The sequence below is a fragment of the Amphiura filiformis genome, chromosome 3, assembly GCF_039555335.1.
Source record: "Amphiura filiformis chromosome 3, Afil_fr2py, whole genome shotgun sequence".
Classification (NCBI taxonomy): Eukaryota; Metazoa; Echinodermata; class Ophiuroidea; order Amphilepidida; family Amphiuridae; genus Amphiura; species Amphiura filiformis.
In genome coordinates, this window is record NC_092630.1 from 2,613,482 (window position 1) to 2,633,412 (window position 19,931).

The 19,931-nt window shown below is 37.3% G+C and overlaps 1 protein-coding gene across 1 annotated transcript; it reads left to right on the forward strand.

The window, feature by feature from the left end:
• Nucleotides 1–2,280: 2,280 nt before the first annotated feature.
• On the forward strand, nucleotides 2,281–13,550 carry LOC140147860 (protein NipSnap homolog 3A-like). The gene is made up of 6 exons (XM_072169632.1): nucleotides 2,281–2,403; nucleotides 5,458–5,737; nucleotides 7,192–7,356; nucleotides 7,656–7,817; nucleotides 8,715–8,801; nucleotides 9,529–13,550. The coding sequence occupies exons 1-6, from the start codon at nucleotides 2,383–2,385 to the stop codon at nucleotides 9,600–9,602; spliced, it is 789 nt and encodes a 262-aa protein (XP_072025733.1). The 5' UTR covers nucleotides 2,281–2,382; the 3' UTR covers nucleotides 9,603–13,550.
• The last annotated feature ends 6,381 nt before the right edge of the window (nucleotides 13,551–19,931 follow it).

The following is a 19,931-nucleotide window of genomic DNA, read 5'->3' on the forward strand; positions in this document are numbered from 1 at the left end:
CTCTCACCATAAAACTTTGTATTGCACTTTGGCTCCACTGTTGCACTGAAAACTCGCAGTTTTGCTTTAGGCTGTTACATGCTCTCCAAGCAGCTGCATTACGTGTTTTGATATCATGCTCTGTGCTAGCCGAGATTTTGAAGTCTTTCACTTCATCTAGCTTTGTGCCATTGATTTGTGCTGATGTTAACCTGCTGATCTTGGTTAAAAGACATGAACTTTGTCTTGGTGGCATTCATCTTTAAGCCGACTCTTCCGACTGATGTTTCGACCCTTTGCAGCAGTTCCTGAGCTTGTTTAATTTCTTCTGACAGGAGATGGGAGAGCGATGTCATTCGCGAAGTCCAGGTCGGTTACCACTTCTGGCCCAACTCGTCTGCTCTTTCTCCTTTCTAGATGGAATCCAAGTGCTTCTTCGTTGCCATCTATAGCCATTCTCAAAGTATAGACGAGCACTATCACAAACAGATAGGGGGCAAGGTTATCGCATTGTAGAACTCCGGCTAGGATGTCAAACAGCTCAGTTTCTCCATCAAAATTCGACTATGGCATAGTCTAGGATATTAAAGGAGGATTTCCTGATCCTAGCATCCTCTTTTTATGACATTTTTCAGTAGATATCCACGAAAAAAGCTTATTTCCAAAATTTCAGTTGATTCCGATTTTGCGTTTGCGAGTTATGCATGATAATGTGTATTACACTGCGCCATAGACAATGTGTTGTAATTTCGTTCTGGTGCACCAGAACGAAATTAAAATTTGGCGATATTTTTGCTAAACGAATTAATCTGCAAGAAATATTTGGTACATAAACATTTATGTAGCCAGAGGTATCCAGTGGTGTAAAAATCTCAACTTTTTTTTTTTTTTTTTGGGGAAGTGGGGGATGAGGCTGTGGATCACGAAATGCCCTTTTAAGATAAGACCCGAATCTCTCTGATTTAAGAAAATTTACTGCTACCTATCAAGATCCTGTTACACTCAAAAATGCAAAATCCGTTACAATTGTCCCCTAGTCTCCCCTAGGCCTATAGCATTAGGGGCTGTGAAATAATTATGAGCCCGGGGTAAAATTTCCGAACGGCCCGCCAAAAATTGCTTGCCCCCCCTCTCTCGGCCTGCCAAAATCGCTTGCCTCCCCTCTCGGCCCGCCAAAAATCTTTGCCCCCACCCCCTTTACACATGCCAAATTTTTGGCAGCCCAATTTGCAAACCTTAAATGGTCTAGATAATGATATTTTGCGAGCGCAGCGAACAGGAAAATTTGCACAGGCCTACTAAAATCGTTTCCGTACTATATGCCTAAGCCTTTTTAGAGCGTTTTATTTGAAAGGCGCCCCATGAATGTGTGCCCGCAAAATCGCTTCCCCCTGGCTGGCCAAAAATTGCTTCCCCCCTTTTCGGCTCGCCAAAATGTCTCCCCCTAATCAGGGGCGTAAATCCATTTTTGAAAGTGGGGGGGGGGGGGACACAATGAAAAATATAAGTCATTGATACTTCGGCGCGACAGCACGACGCGCTGCACGTCGCGCCCCGCGATGTAGGGGGGTGTCTGAGGGGGGATGTGCCCCCTGAGAAGTAAGAAACTTTTGCAAAATGAAGACCTAATTGAAGCCATTTGGTGGACCATTTTGGCACTATTATTGTGTAAAATTTTAGCTTGAAACAGCTGAAAAACTGTGAAATGACGGCCTAACTTGTGGACAAGTCTTCACTAAAGCAGAAGCGAAAGCAACCACTCGTTTATGTATACGCAGAAATGTCAATCTTTTCGATTGACCCGAAGAGTCACTCCGAGGAGGATTGACTTTTTCACTCTTATAGAATTGAGAGAGTAGGCCTATGTGGGTTTCTGACGTGACCAAATTAACCTTGGCAATTAGTCACAATGATTGCAAATTTTTGTACGCTTCGCGTGGATTTATTCCACTTTTGCATCATATTTTATCAATTCAGCTTCAAAATGGCAAAAATTTCCTCGCGCTTCGCGCGCATTTGTACAATACACTTATTTTGTCGCCAAAAAGAGCTGGATTCCCTGACTTCAAGAAATTGTTTCCCACCCATCACCCCAAAATCCCAATCTCTGTGACTGAATTAATTTAAGTTTGCTTGAAGGGGGGGGGGGGTTATGTGATTTTGTTTGATTCAATAGGGGGGGTTACGTGAAATTGATTAATCGCAATGGGGTTATGTATTTTTCACCCATAAAGCTCAACATTCTCCCGTCCCCCCTCCCGCATTAATAATGAGCGGTCCCTAAACACGTAAACAAATCAGGTGGCGACGAGCTGTAATTACCAAAATTGATTGATCGAATTTTTCGACGGGTGTTTGTTGCCGTTGACCTTCGTCATTCACTTTCAAGTTTCATATTCAATAATGTCTCTCTTCAGATTTCAGGTAAGATGATCAAGTCAAAATGTTAACCAGAAAGGTTTTTTGTACAAAATCTTTTGCTAAATTATAACCGTTCAATCATCATTTTAATGTTATGTTGCATATCATAATTTTAAGCTTACCTACAATACCTACATTAGGGACAGGCATAAAAATTTCAAATTAATTCTAAAACATGAATTGTTGTTAATTGGAAGAGAGAACTTCTCAGAAACAATTTGACACCAAAACCAATCTTCTACTGTATTGCTAAGTGAAGTTATGACGAAATTACTGTCGGATCATTGGGCCATTTTTTCTGATATTAGACTTAGACTTACCATAGGAGTGCATGGGGGGACTTGATAATTTTTGTGCCCCCCTGTCAATTTTTTGTTTTCACTGTAATTTAATCTAAATTTTTGTTGAATATTATGTATGTTATCATTTTCAACACATATCTGTGAAATTTTGTATGAAAATTCAAATTTTAAGGTGGTAAAAAAGGGCCCATTTTAGGCAAAAACAATGATTTTTCTCAAGCGATAACAAAAAAGTGCTTTCTCCCAGCAAATAAGTAAACTGGAATTGTTATGTGAAAAGGATGAAAGTTTTTGTCAAACCATGTTTCCCTTTTGTCAGAAGATGAATTTTGGGGCAAAATAGAATTTTTTCCCCAAAATGCCCCCTTTTTGACCCCCTTTTTCACCAAAACGGTGATTTTCACCAAGGCATATCTCACAGAAAAAAATATTCAAAAGTGAAGTCAATGTTGCATTCTGCTTCCTAAAGCATTGAATCTGTTGTCAATGCAAACTAGAGCATCTGAAACAGATTAATTTTGGTTTTATTCATCATTTTCTCCAAAAATGGTGTTTTCAGTGGCACAAAATGGCACAGATTTACTTGGGGCTTTATTATCAAGTAAAATAAATAGCGTCCTTGCTCAGATGTGTCTGTCCCTACCTACATACAATGTGAATGTAGCTAGACTGGCTATATATAATCAGAGAAGATTTCTTCTCATCTTCTCTGATATAATCAATTGCAATAAACCTTTTAGGCTTTGACGAGCGCGCATTTTTAGCATACATCGCGTATTCACTGCGTTGGACGCACTTGTCTCTGTTTGGCTGCTGAGGCGATCAGAGATGTTGCCGAGTGGAAATTTATGAACATTTGAGCTGTGCGCCGTACGCGTTGTTAGCGGTAGTCACGCTCATCAAAGGTTTACTGCAAAATACTATAGTACGTTTTAATAATACTTTAATCTGAGACTTCGTCTCAGCTTTAATAAGGCCAAAGGCACTTTACATTGAATAATTGTGAGAGCATGCTTGAACGATCCAGTACAAAAGTTGATAGCACTTCAATCAATAATGCTTGATCAAACCAATTACAAATAAAATAATAAATATGTGTTAGGTCGCCAAGCCTAATTAAACCCACTTGAGAACACACAATTAATTATCAGATTCAATCTAGCAAAACTGAGTACCCCGTCCCCACGATAAACCCAAATACACAACAATGACTACATGTAATTTAATTTTGTAAGGCACAAAAGACCACATGTACTGTTATTCAGCCAAACTTGGTAGAGTAGGGCCCGGATGTGGCGATCCTGACTTTTAGACTACCCAAGCTCTATAAGTTGAAAATTGCTAAATTTATCAAATTAAACTTTTGCAATGATGTTTAAACATGTTTTAAATTTTACAAACATGCCTTTTATTCTGTCAAACAAGTAAAATTATACTATTTTGACATAAAAAAACGCCATGCAAAACTGATGATGATGCCAGCTCCGAAGGTTTTGCATGTACATGTAGCTTGATGAACCTTGTTTTAACGGTAATTTATGCTAGCGTATCATGCATTTTCAAGCGTGTTTATTAAAGCCCTGCCCTCCCTCCAATATATTAAAGGTCCGTAACCCGATCGACAGCATCATCCCCGATTTTTTTCATTGTTGATGAGGTTTTGGTATCACATAATAGATACTATTTTTCTCATTACTATCCTGAAATTTGACGCTCCAAGTCGATGTATAGCCGGAGAAATCATGCAACGCATCGGTTTTTACAGGTTCCCATTTGTTAGCATTTTACACGACACAGGAGTTTTGGGTAGTCATAGAATGAAATCGGAATAGATTCGGAAGATTTCACCCTAGAACCGAAGCGTGTCCAAAAAGAAATCAAAGTGGCCCCCTAATGTCGCCCTATAGATGGCGCTATAATGATATAAAACAAAAAACAAAAATAAAGAAATACAGAAAAGGCGAAATAAATAAGGAAACATGACCTATATTGTCAAGCATGATACGAGGAATATGAAAAAAAATTATGAGAGCACCTCCCCCCATTAAAAAATTAGTTAAAAAATAAAATAAAGAAAAATCATAAATATGTGAAAATGTGCATCATATAGCTAAAAATAAAGAAATAATTAAGCGAAGTAAATACAGCATGGGCTATCTTGTGAAGAATGATAATGAGCGCAGTGATATGTAATGTTTTTTAAGATTAATCAGTATGAATAGAGGGTATAAAAGTGTACAGGGGCGAGCCGGTTTTCAGTGCCAAGGCTTAACACTTCCTGTTTCCACCGGGACATGCGCTCGGCCGCTGTTCCGGGATGCCTGACCAGAATGCAATTCACGCTTACCAGTGTATTGGCTTGCTAATATGCTAATTATTCACATTTATGCTGAAATTGTTCCCGTTTTCTCACATAGATTGATAAAGGGGACAATATTTGACATTGTATGTAAGTTTGAAGAGAATCCATATCCTAAACCGATAGGGTTACCCCCCCTTTAAACTTTGACCCCAATCTGTTTGGCAAACTATTTGAAACCTAAACCTTGATGCAAAAGTAAAAATTGAGACCATATATATTATAGCGTGGGTGGTCTAAAAGTCGGGATTGCCCAATATGGCCTATATCTTGACAACATTAATTTTCTCTCCCAGCACAGAGATACATGTAGTTAGTCAAACGTTAGGAGTAGTACATGTATACTGGCATCGCTGGTATTTGTAATTTATCATTTAAACATATTCTTACACATAGGTACCTGTCAGGGCACTTTTCAGAAGACCAATCCTGGCAGCACAATGCATCGCAGCTCGCAATAAGGATGTCAAATCCCGTCACTTTGCGTCATCGGCAGCCGACGTGGATCACAAGTTGTACGAGTATCGTGTATATTCGATCAAACCTGATCAGCTGGCAGCATTTGTCAAATTAACCAATGAACAGATTCACATGAGACTTTCACATTCAAAGCTGATTGGATATTGGATGTCTGACCTAGGGGGCATGAATGAAGTCTGCCATATCTGGGAATATGGTAAGGTTTATTTATTTTATATTTAAATTATTCACAGGTTTTAACCAGGTGGTGGTCGCCGTGCATTCTCTAAATTTAGTAAATTTTCATCGTCAACCGTGTAATTGAATGGGATTATTTTGAAATTTTAAAACGCTTGAAATATCACAAACAAATAGGCCTATGTTAATAAATAATATAAATACAAGCTAAAACCGTTGGGGTTCGATAACTTGAACCCCACAAAACTAACCAAGTATGTGGAAAATGCCATACGGCCGGGCGGTTTCACAAGTTGCCGGCTCGATCATGCCATTCGCCGCCAGGTTTTAACCTAATTCATTGACACAGGTCTTTCATTTAAATTTGTAGATGAAAGTAGAATTTTTGGCCCCCACACATATGTGGTTCTTTGTTTGGTTGTCAATCAGAGGGGGTGTTAAAGGGACATTAAGAGATCCATCACTCCTTACCTTAACTATTCCCCATTCTTATTCAATGGGTGCATCTTGTAAAGAATTCACATAATTTTCTGGTGTATAATATCTCACAATAGTTGATAGTGATATTAGTCAGGGCACGCGCCGCACGCTTGTTGCTTCTCAATGATCGCGCGATAATGTGTTCGCGTAATACACGTGCGAGAACTAAGAACGCGATTCGGCGGCTTAGATGTTTGTGATGGTTTCGTTCATTTAAAACAACGGGGATGTCCTCACAAAAGTAACTTTGTTTTTTTCTGAAGAAAGGCATTTTTCTCGCCAAAATTACATTAAAACTGAATAAGAATGAGAATAAAAGATAGGATTTTGTCTTTTGCATATCCAATATCCTGTCATAATGGATGGGCTGGCCAATATTTTGAGTTGTGGATGCTGGCGCAAATCCTATCTTTTATTCTCTAAATCTCAATGATGAACTCAACCTTTCACTTTTCTTCATATTTGGTCAATATTGGTCAATATAAGAAAATTGTTTAAGGGTACTAGTACGTATTCACCAGAATTATCAATATTTTAAGCCACCTCAGAAATTTTTTTTGTCCTCAGGGCAAATCCCCCTAAATTTTAATGCTTCCGTGGCTACTTAATAACAGCTATTCAAATTCTCATGAATAAACGTGATACATGCGATTTAATCATTTTTATTCATTTTCCAAAAGCCCAAACCCCAGTAACACAGTTACTAATATCCAACAGTGGACCTCTGTGCCGTCACAGTAAATATTAGTAACCTCAGCACACACACTCGGATATAATTCCTCGGTTCCAAAGCCAAATAACCGACGCTCAGTTATTAATCTCTAATCAAAGCTTTTAATAGGTCAGTTATTTCAATGTTTTTTGGTGTTAGGAGTTAATATTATCTGGGTGTTTTATGGTCAGTTAGTCGCAGTTTTGTGTCTACAGTATGCTACATAAAATAAAATGTGTAATATCCATTTTAAAAACATTTCATTTGTATTCAATCTGCAGATAACTTTGCTCAAAGAACAGCTGTCCGTGCTGCTCTGGGTGCAGACAAGGTCTGGCAACAAAAATATTTTCAACATATTCTTAAGATGATGACCAAACAAGAAAATGCAGTACTGAAAGCTATTCCCAGTATTCCACTTCAGACGGAGCCAAGAAAGGAAGGAGGTAAATGCAGGTAGTGAGTGAGTGATTAAATGATGATTGGATGATTATGTGATTTTTTTGATTAATATATTGAGTGAGTGAATTAGTGATTGGTGAGTGGGTCAGTGCTCAAGTAAGTGAGAGATATGTGATAGTTGACTGATTGGTTGCTAGAATGATTAATTTAGTGGGTGTACAACTGTACATGTATGGAGAGTGATTTTAGTTAATTGAGTTTTTAAGAACCCTTTCTGATGTGTAATAGTAACATTTCCGTAAAATAATTACTCAAACCTCTATTGCTATATTTTCCCCTTTAGGAATATATGAGCTACGGCAGTACACAATGAAGCCTGTTGGACCTGGTGTGTTCTTACCTCCATTTTTAGAATTACTAGAATCCAGAGTGAAACTACATGAGCAATTAAATTACGGCAAATTAATGGGTGCATGGGTGACAGATATTGGAAATGTTAACAATGGTAAGATACATGTATGAAAGTAACTAATTAGTATACAAAACTTCAGGTAGAATCAAATGATTTCCCCGGATTATTTCACTTAACTAAAGTCCAGTCAATCAAGTTACTATACATATTCAATGGGGTTGATTCACTGCTTAATATCACTCAAGTCAGCCTCATCGTTTTAGCACAAGTTGACGCATAACAACTTTTGAAACAAGACATTTGTGACGAATATTGAAACTCACTATCATTGTAGTATGATAAGCTAAAGTACAAAAACAAGGACAGTTGTAGAACCACAAAACTGGGCCTTGTGGCTTATTAGGGGGACAGGGGCTTATATGGGGATAGGATAGACGCTAATTAAAAAGAAATAAAAAATCTGATTACCCCCTTAAAACCCAAATGTGACAGTGTGTCCTTTTAAGCCAAAAGGAAAGTGAGTAAATAAGTACCATAAATGCTCTTGTAAAAGGAACATTATTACCACAGACGAGAAAGATACAGACTGCGTACAACTAGTCAAAGTCCCCGTGTATTGTATGTTGTGAGTTCTCACATATTCATGAGGGCCGAATGTTCATTCATTAGTCTGACAATCACGCCAGCCTTGTGTGCCTTCATGTATGCACAAAAGTTTTACACAAAATGACTTTGATGATTATGATTGCCTGTGCACGGCCGGCAGTAATTAGATATTGACTAACTTTAACATTGTATGCTATAGTATTATCGTATCTGGGTTAAAGGGAGAGGAGAGAAGCAGTTGTTTGCACACATCAGATGAGAAAGTAACCTCTTTTCAGACTGGCAAACAGGCTCCCTTTCAGACATTGAGCATTGGAATCAAATCATTAAGCACATGTACATGTTATTGATAGTTAAATGTTTTACACTTGTTTTTTAATGTAGTTTATCATCTATGGAACTATGAGAGCTTAGACAAGAGGACGGAAGGCAGACATGTGGTGTTAGGTTCAGATGAGCTGAAGAACATGCGTAAGTAATTTAGGGACAAATCCATGTACATGTAGTTTGACTCTTCAGTTTAAATGGTAGAATTATAATTGAGTGCAAAAAGGGGAAACTATTGTTTTTACACAATGAGCAATTTGAGACCATTTGCATTGATACTTGGAGCACTTTCCATTTTTTATCCCTGTGTTGCCCAAAAAATTGTCCTACCCCCAGCTTTGACTTTTTTACTTATAACTCAAGATTCGAATGTCGCAGGTAGGTCAAACTATAGCACTTTTTCTGGATACGTTGGTATCGTATTTAACAATATTTGTGAAAGTTTCAAATGTGACCCCTGTGTTGACCTTTGATTGATTTACACTTACATGCCACCTTTTAATTTTGGGAACATGTCAAATCTGGTAATAGACACCCTTAGCACTTCAAACAACTGGTATCATTAATCCCAGAGGGGTGCAAAGTAACCTTGCTTTCATCTCTAACTATTTGGGACACTTACATGTATACAATATGATAAACTTCCCTGCTTTAATTTGAAATGTACTACATGTACATCCTACATATTTGGCTTCAGCATTGCTTGGTGAGGTAGAAGATTCTAAATAGCTTTAAGAGTGGACAAATAAAACAGTATGATTTATACAGAAACATTTCCTCTAGTTATGATATGCATAACATTTTAACTAATTTGCCTATGTATATGATTGATTGTGAAGCCTTAACATTTTCCCCATTTTCTTGTTCACAGCTATAACATCTATGCCAGTGGTTACCATGACGACCAAGATTATGTTACCCCTACCATTCTCACCACTTAAATAGAAGAATGTTTTATGTGATTTTAATTCCTTATTATATCATTCAAATATGTAAATCATTTTGTTGGATCATCGATAGTGCCTTTTATGAAGTAAAATTTATGGCAAGTTTTCAAACTTGACCCTGCTAAGCATGACTGGAGATCTTCTAACTAATCGCTGATGGTTACTGCAAAAAGTGGATAGTGACAGAACACAAGGGATGATATTACACTTATTGTATCTATCATAAGGCCAGGAAAAGAATTGTTTGATTATCCATAGATCACTTCCAATGGGTAGGGTCGGTCCGTTGATTGTTTATTTCTTATTAAAGGTCACAGTCAAAACATGTTTGCCTAAATAGCCTTACAAATAGCCCAAATGGGTGTGAATCACTGGGTGTGAATTGGCATTAGGTTTTACTGCCTGAACAGAATTGATCATGTCTCACCTCCTTTATCAACCAAATCGACGGTAATAACTCTTGTAGTGAGGGATCAACATTTAACCACAAATTGCCTCGGGCAAAACTCACTTCCTGGGAACTAAATATCACACAAGATCATTTTTATGTAACTCATTGACCCATCTGTGTCATATACTGCTTCTAGCTATAATGACAGCCTGGTGATCTGGTCAACTCATTGACAGATACCAACCTCAGGAGGGAATTCAATTTTTGATCAATTCTCTTCAGGTAGTGAAACCTAATGGGATTTCTTTCTCTACTGTATACCACTTCAATCGTGTTTTTAAGAAGTGTGAAGAAGCTGTTCTAAAAACTTTTAGTATGTCAAACATAATAAAAAAATCTTCTTGAATTTTCAAAATTAGGATCGGTATTCTTTTATACAGTAAAACCAATTTTTTTTTCAAGATTAGGGGCAGTTGGATGAGGACAATCAAACAACTTTTTTTTTTTTTTTTTTGCCTAATGGAAACTCATGCATGGCTGGGCATTTAATTTTAATTTTATAAGGTGAATGATGGAAGTAGGTTACTGCAGGAAATAGCTTGAAAATGGCTCTCTCTACAGTCAGTATAATTAATATAAAGTACTAGTAATAGTTTTCTAGGGCTCTAGTTCTGGTTCTGGTCAAATATTTCCCAACGCTTCATGCAAAACCAGGGTTCATCAGTATCACAAATCCATGATGGTATCTGTGTATTCTGTCATTCATGTGTTCACAAGTGAACTTAAAGCTATTTACTATCACCATTTCAGTACTAAACAGGTGGGGTGTGTGTGTGTGGGGGGGGGTGAGTGTATGTAAACACAGACAAAAAAGGACATGTATGTGAGAAATCTCTCTAACAGCGACCACATAGGAAATGCATGCAGACATCCACAGGTTCCTGAACAGTACTAGTATTTGTAGCTTGATAACAGCATTGTCAAATAATAGTATAAATGGCTACAGTTGTGGAGTGTATGGTCAGTCTACATTTGTATAGTGAAAACATAACCATGGTAGGTTGTGTGTTTCTGCAGTTGGATCATAAAAACTCAATAGGGTGGGTTTACCTCCACACAGTTGTTGGTGTTTACACTTGTGTATTGGTTGTCTGCATGCGAGTTTTCTGATCTATTGTACTCTTTAGGCATAATATGATGTTAGAATAAGTACAAACATGCCCAAAGCTAGATACAGGGTGAGTCAATAAAAGTGCAATAGAGCAAAGAATCGATATTTATGTAAGAACCAAGTTGAACTTTCCCATTATTGAAAGTGTCTATAAATCCCACACTCAATAGTCACCTGCTGTGAAAAAATGAAGTGAATCGTAACAACAGTTTAATCTTTATGAGTCCTTTTGCTGCGGTACCCAATTTCATTATTTGTCCACAAGGTACCCTATATTTTGAATAAAAGCACACAATGAACAATAAAGGCACCAGCTCTGAAATTGATTTTAACTACAAATTTGTATGTTTTTGATAGAGAATAAAAATCTTAGTAAAGGTAAAATGAAAATAACAACAAGTAATGTTTCTTCTCCTTAAACAAGACCAAGGGCAATAACACTTTGGGTGCTCCATTTTATTTCAATGCCAATGAGGTTAAGAAAATGGTAGTTGTTCCAAATCTACCTTACACAGATTCAAATTTTGGATGTCTCTTGGACAAATTGGGTATCACTACCCACTATAGTATAAAATGTGTCATAAAAACAAAACGGTAAATGCTAATTCCTTGACTTTTTCACACAAGGTCACTAATAGATATATTATTTATAAAATATTTTAAAACCATAAAGGTTCAACTTGCTTCTTAATTAAAAATGGATTCTTTTCTCTATTGCACTTTTTTTTTACTCACCCTGTATGTGATCCATATAACAGGGTAAAGATTGTATGATGTATGACCTTATCAGGTTAAATCATGTACCGTAGAATTCTGTCTAGAAGCATATGCCTCTAAACGAGGGTTTTTTTAACGAAAGATACGAAAGGCCAATACCCTTCTCAAAAACATTGCAATAGATTGGTCTTACAAATATACATGTTTGTACAGCCGCCTTTATCAGTAATATAGTTGTTCAAACTTCAAATAACGTTTTGTTGAGAGTGTCTGCATGCCTCTTGTCTCTTGTGTCAAAAAACCTCGTTTAGAGGCATATATATGCTTGTAGACGGAATTTTACGGTATGCTATTCTATACTATTGTATAAATCATGTTCAACATACTCGTATGTATTGTATACAAGGTGATCAATATTCACTTCTTCCTTGCATCTATTTTAATATTACTTTGTTTTATCTCAATAAGTGTGAATATACTGGCATAAAATGTCTGTAAAATAAGAGAGTATCACCTACAAATATTGTTATATTCTATTTTATATACCGTCACTGGGCGGGCAAAACCTCATATGTACTTTTTACCCTTGAACATGTTTCTGTTCTTGCCAAAAACCAATTGTGTGTGAGAAGAGTGAGGATTTATAGAGATTATTCATATAGAGATTATGTCCATAAAATTTATATAGATATTATTCATATAGAGATATGTCCATGGAATTCATATAGAGATTATGTCCATAGAGGAAGGTGATTAAGGGATTCTATGAAGTTTATGATTTATGTTCATATTCAAGGGAGATTTAGGCTTATTGTACTTAGAGCTTAGTTAGAAGTTTTGATTTTATTTAGTTGAACTTTGAGCTTAGTTTCAGCTTAGTTTTAAGTTTGAGCTTTGTTTCAAGTTTTAAAAAAAAGAATAGTCTTCTTCTTGTTCTGTCAGTATACGCCAATGATTATGTACAGAATTGTCATTACTTTTTATATTTCCTAATTGGTAATAAACTTTACATGGCATGTATGATAAAAAGCAGCTTCTCTGTATACATTTTATTATTTGTTCCGAGTTGCTGGGGGGGGAGGGTAGCGGCGCGTGTGTGAAGTGTGCACAATCAACACCTCCCATCCCTACTGTATCAAACCTTTTTAGAAAACTGAAGATTGAGTTTCATTAATTTTATTTCGTCTATTAATTTTCTGGAGCATTTTAGCATGAAAATATATTTTCCTTACGAATCTTGAAGAAAAGTTTGAAGAAAAACGGTGCAACTGCTGATTGCAAATAAACAATGGAGAAACATGCACGGAATAAAATCGGTCCAATGAGCACACTTTTGTATGTTGCATTCAACAGTTTAGCCAGTTTTAGCTGATAGTTTGTTTTCTTTTGTGCCTGTTTCATTTTTTTCAATGATTTTTATCAATACTGGTTTCCCATAATTGTTTCATGTGCGAGTGCTACTTTCAAGGCCGTCGTTTCATCCCAGTGTTTTCCTACGATCATCATTCATGCAGTAAACGTATTCACCCAGCCTCCGTTGATGGAAAGTGCTGGATGGCCCGTTATATCGGCCGTCATGGTGTTATGTGCCATACATGTGCAATACGTTGCTCACTCTCTAAACGAGAATGAAAGCACTATACACCTTTTAATAGTTCATAATCATTGCACAGCCCCTTAGGTATTGGAAGAAATGTGGTAGTCTCTCATAGCTCCCCCATTATTGGTATATAAACTCCTCAACAAAAGTTTGGAAAGTTTTTTCACTAGCATCTATATCTCAGATTATTTATGACATGTTCATATCGTGTTGCTACTTTATTCCCTTGTGCAAAGACACCACATTTAAAAAAAATCACCTTTTTGTGTGTAGCAAGCTGTAATCCCGTCACAATCTGGGACCTAATGCAATCCTCCCAAGATGACGACTCTCGCCCCCACAGAGCCAGGGTGATGTGACCAGGCTGGTGAGCAGCATAAGGAGGAGGTGCCTAGCCTCTGCGTATGGCTTTTCCACCTGCCATTGAGGTTAGTGACTAGTGTTGTTTGACCACAGAATAATGGTCAATTTGGCACATTCTGTTTGAGACCCACTGCATTCACAAGACGTCTACTCAGCCGTGAAATAGGTGATTGTTTCAAATGTGGTATCATTCATTGTAAAGAGTAATAAAGTAGCTATCCATTGATATGCAACACGATATGACCATGTCACAAATAATCCGAGATATAGATCCTTGAAAAAACTTTCCAAACTTTTGTTGAGTAATTTACTTTGAACATGCAAGGTACAAAACACAATTATGATTTTTTTTTTAATCCGACAACGCAACTTGTTACACATACGGGCCCCTAGAACTGTACTTATAATTAGCTATAATTGAAACGAACTGTACCCGCATGATTGGTATAGCAATATTTACAGTTCAAGCAAATATCAATAATATATTTATAGTTGGCCATGTTGATTTATAGTAAATAATTATCTCCATTAGCGCACTATGCAAGATTGATATCGTCCAGGCTAGTGATATATTGTACAATGAGTGAATTGCCTAACGGACTGACTCGTACTTATTAAATAGCTCTTTCGTGTGCGTTGCTGTACGAAGACGACTCCAAAATGTCAAGCGATGAATCCCTACAACGAGTATATATTTGGTCTCTCCCACGCACAATGGGAACAGCTCTTGTGAAATGTTTGAGTTACGTCGACGGTATCCAAATCGTCTACGAGCCATGTGTGAGTGCGCATCACTATGGTCCTGATGCTGGCGACGTACAAAAAGCTATGATCGCCAAATTTGTGGAAAATGCTAGTGCGAATCAACTGGCAATGGAGAATGCTTTTGATGATAGTACATGCACATATGAATGGGTGAAGCAACAACTAGAAGGAGATTATCCCGGAAAGAAGATCCTTCTGGCTAAAGACCACGCGTATTGCTTAAACGCCAAATATGATATGCTCCCATCTGGATTTCGATATGCATTTCTAATTCGCCATCCGTATAGAGTCTGGCCATCGTGGAAATATATAATTACACGAGCTTTGAACCTGGATATGAAATCAGTATCTATGGTAGAGTTGCAGAAAACTCTGAGCCAACAACCCAATGCATATATAATGCAATACAATCTCCTCAAATATGTCAAAGAAAACCTGGATCCGAACGTAGTTGTGATAGACGCTGACGACCTTCAAAGTAACCCTTCGTCGATCTTGCGTCAGTTCTGTCAAGGTGTCGGAATACCGTACAATGATAGTCTGTTGAAATGGCCAGGTGATCGCGACATCATGAAAACATGGAAAATGTCTCGTATAAGTCTGCAAGGTAATTACCTTGAAAACGAAGGTGGTTTCTACGAAGTCGCATTGAAGAGCACGCAGTTTCTTCCAGCGAAACCTCTACCTCTGCGCAGTGAATTGCCGAAAGACATTCAAGAACTTGCTGATATATCAATGCAGTCTTATGAAAAAATGCGGGAAATGTGTCTGAAGCCGTAAATTTTTATATATCAAAAATGCAGAAACTCAACACCACGTCAACCTTGTTTTTGATATCAATGTTTGCTAGCACAATTAAACCGCGTTTTCGTTGAATGTAAATGCAGATGAAGACAAAGATTATATCCAAATAAACTGAACACGAAGTTTCGCACAATAACACGATACTATCGTCCTATGGATATTGCTCGCGAGAACGCTAATTTCAACGATATCAGTAAATTGTAAAGTTTGCTGATAATTGCAAAATGTTAAAGGCCCATTCAGTGATTTGCTGATCGGATGAACGTAAAAATCATCAAAATTCAGATTTTGGTACTTTTGTCATTGTCATAAATGTGTTAACATAGCCTATTAGTGGTTCAGCCGAAAGCCGTGTATTTAAGACAAAAATAAGGAATTTATATGGATCTGTAATTTAGATACTGACAGTATGTAAATTAGCTACATGTATTTGAATGGGGCTTCAACTTCGTTAATACTGTTGTTTTCTTCGTTTTTTGCCAAATTTTTCATTTCAAAAATACCAAATGCCAATTTGAATAACTTACCCTTCACTTTTAAGCAATTTATGAACAATTTTAATTTTTTTACACTACTAAATCAGAATAAGTGTATACCAATTTGTTAAAGGAGTATTAATTCGTGATCCTAGCATCCTCTTTTTATGACATTTTTCAGTAGATATCCACGAAAAAGCTTATTTCCAAAATTTCAGTTGATTCCGATTTTGCGTTTGCGAGTTATGCATGCCCGTATGCATGATTATGTGTATTACACTGATCCATAGACAATGTGTTGTAATTTCGTTTTGGTGCACCAGAACAAAATTCAAATTTGGCGATATTTTTGCTAAACGAATTAATCTGCAAGAAATATTTGGTACATAAACATTATGTAGCCAGAGGTATCCAGTGGTGTAAAAATCTCAACTTTTTTGGGAAAAGTGGGGGATGAGGCTGTGGATCACGAAATGCCCTTTAAGTATGTACCAATTTTGATAAGTATCAATTGCCACATATGTCAATGTAGGTATATAGGCTACATAGGGTCGTCTGTAGGTAGAGTTACCGGACCTCTAATGAACATAAAATTATTTATATTGCATATGTTAATCTCAACTTTATTGCGCTTGAAGAGTATGAAGAGTTACTTTGTAATGTTTGTCTTTGACGTAAAATAATAATTACATTGTTTCATTAGTATGACTTTTATATAACTTATAATATCAGTTATTGTATAGAAAAGATTAAATGATAGTGATAAGTTTTATCATATATCTAATAATAAAACATCATTATTAATGTTATTGGTGTTGGGTTTTTTTCAGCTTGAATAAAGTCAAACACAAACTTTTAGGATATGTTCTCAGCTATTCTACAACATGCATGGCTGAGCACTAGGTCTGTAAATCTGCTACCCAGCAAACACAAAAACATTTTTAAAAAGTTATATTTTGGGTTTTGGTTTAGGTAAAAACGTTTTAATAACATTAAAATGTCGGGTTATATAAAGGTCATGAAAACGTTTTGTATGAAAACACACTACAACAATATTTTTAACATGTTTTCGAAATGTCATTGTAAACTATTTTTGCAAACATTTTTGGCCAAATATTTTGTCAACACTTAAATAACATTATGTTAAAATATTTGCACCCAGCAAATACAGAAATGTTCTTAAAATGTTTTTTACAAAACGTTTTAATAACATTTAAATGTCGGGTTATCAGATGGTCCTTGCTGATCTAAAACTCAAGCTGAAAGTGAAACCAAAGGCAAACAGACTTCCTCGCTACGAGGTTACAAAACTCAAATCGGAAGAGATTAGAGAGTCATATGAAGTGACAATAGGTGGTAGATTCAAACCCCTATTAAACATCCCAGATACTGATGTCGGGATTGAAGACCTATGGAATGACATCAGAAATACAATCAATGAAACTTCTGATAAACTTCTTGGAAAGAAAAACCACAACAACAGAAGCCATGGATAAGTACTGAGGTCCTAGAGTTAAGCAGACAGAGAAGTAAAGTGAAACTGCAGCGCTTGGAGGACCCTCCTCTGAAACCCAAGTACAACTTCCTAAATAGGGAAATAAAACGGAAGTCGAAAGAGTGTAAAGACAACTGGCTGCGTGAACTGTGCAAAGAAGTGGATGATGCGCATGAAGCAAAGAAAACCAAGCAGATCTATGCCACCATAAAAACAATCACAGGGACTCGCTCAACATCAATGTCAAGTGTCAAAGACAAAAATGGCAAAGTTCTTACTGAAGACAAGGAAGTCAAGGATAGATGGAAAGAAAGTTTTGAAGAATTATTCAATAAAGACAGTCCTGATGACACCACCATCCTCCAAACAATTCCAACCATTCCTGAAGAAGGGGAGGAAGCAAACATCCTGATAGACGAAGTTCGAGCAGCCATCAGTCATCTCAAAACAGGCAAATGCCCTGGTTTTGATGGGATCTCAGCAGAGGAACTGAAAGCTACAGGAGAACCAGGTGTCAGGATCATACACAAACTGTGCAACAGAATATGGGACACAGGTGAAATTCCAGAAGACTGGGGAAGAGCTGTTATTGTTCCAATTTATAAGAAAAAGGACAAGTTGGACTGCTCCAATTACAGAGGGATCAGCCTCCTTAGCCTTGCAGGAAAAGTATTCTGTAGCATACTCCATAAAAGAATGCAAACCCGAACAGAGGAAATACTTGCTGAATCCCAAGCAGGCTTCCGACCGGGAAGGAGCACCATAGACCAACTCTTCACCCTAAAGGCCTTCGACACTGTATGGCAAGAGGGTCTGTGGCAAGCCATGCGACACCTGGGCTACCCATCAAAGACCGTCAATCTAAGAGCACTCTATGGAACATCTCAAAGCACTGTAAGAGTCAATGGAGAGCTTACACCTTGGTTTACCACTAGGACAGGAGTTCGTCAAGGATGCATACTGTCTCCACAACTTTTCAACATTCTGCTGGAACTAGTGTTAAGGTTGGCTATCCAAGACGAACAGATAGGTGCAAAAGTGCAAGGGCAGTACATCAACAACCTCCGCTTCGCAGACGATATTGTCCTCCTGGCTGAAACAAAAGAAGACCTACAGTTTCTGGTTACAAGAGTTGATACTTTCAGCAAGAAGTTTGGACTTACTATTAATATCAGCAAAACTGAAGTCCAGGTCATCAACAGAGAAAAAGTGCAACTTGATGTTCTGATTGGCGGGGAACCCTCAAGCAGGTGGAGGATTTCGTATACCTGGGAGGGTAATATCAGAAACCCCAGCAATGAAAACGATATCAAACGTAGGATTGGTCTTGCTATGGGATCCATGCAGAAGTTGAACCCCATTTGGAAGTCGAGAGACATCAAAATTCAACCAAACTTGAATTATACCGAGTACTGGTCCTATCCATCATCACATATAGTGCCGAAACCTGGACACTCAAGAAATCAGATGAACAGAGACTGCAAGTATTTGAAATGGCGTGCTTGAGGAAAATATTAGGAGTCACACGAAGTGACGGAATCCGAAATACTAGCATCAGGGAGCGGCTACATTACTACAAAGAACTGACTACAACTATCATGACCAAAAAACTCAAATATTTTGGTCATGTGAAAAGAATGAACAACACCCGTTATCCAAAAATCCTGCTCGAAGGTCACATAGAAGACCGGGAAAAAAGTGGCTCGAGGACATCAAGCACTTCTGTTCAGAGATAGGAATACCATCAATTGCAGCGGCAGGACATCTGGCCACCAACAGACAGCTGTGGAGACTCCTAGTTGGGAAGCCATCTCCGAGACCTACCTCAGGAGGACGGCTTTAAGTCAAGTAAGGCAAATGTCGGGTTATATAAAGGTCATTTTAAAAACGTTATTGTAAATATTTTGGGCAAACACTTTTTGCAAAATATTTTTCAACCCCAAAATAACATTCTGTTTAGAATGATTTGTACCAAGTTTTCAAAAATGTTTTTGGAATGTTATTAAAACGTTTTTATACCCTTTATATAACCCGACATTTAAATGCTTTCTGTAAAACATTTGTGTTTGCTGTGCAGTAAATTACCAACAAATGTTATTTAATGTTATGAAAACGTTTTATATCACTAATGTACCCTATATATAACCCGACATTTAAACGTTTTCTGACAACCTTTTATAACCTTTTGTGAATGATGTCGAAAACGTTTTGTGTTTGCTGGGTAGCGAATATAAATATGTCAAAAAGGGTACGTATCATCGATTTAAAAGTAACCTTCAGTCCGCGGCGGAATTGCTGGATGCGCACTCTTGACATTCACTTGCAGCCCGGGTTACAACCTATAAAATATGAAATGCTTATAATCACGATAATGAAGGACAATCTAGACGTATTCAATGTATTTTGGGTTTTTAGAAAAGATCACCCTCAGCAAAATCGTATAGGGCCTACCTACATATAATTTTCTCGCCAATTCCTCATCATTGAGCCTTGAGACAAAAGTGATTTTTTTTAGATTTCACAAATAAATATCAAGACTTTAGAT

Excerpts from the sequence above, each read along its gene's own strand:
- LOC140147860 (XM_072169632.1), top strand. The coding sequence starts at position 2,383 with ATGTCTCTCTTCAGATTTCAG. Across the intron at positions 5,738-7,191 it reads CTGCCATATCTGGGAATATG|ATAACTTTGCTCAAAGAACA; the intron begins GTAAGGTTTATT and ends TTCAATCTGCAG. Across the intron at positions 7,357-7,655 it reads GGAGCCAAGAAAGGAAGGAG|GAATATATGAGCTACGGCAG; the intron begins GTAAATGCAGGT and ends TTTCCCCTTTAG.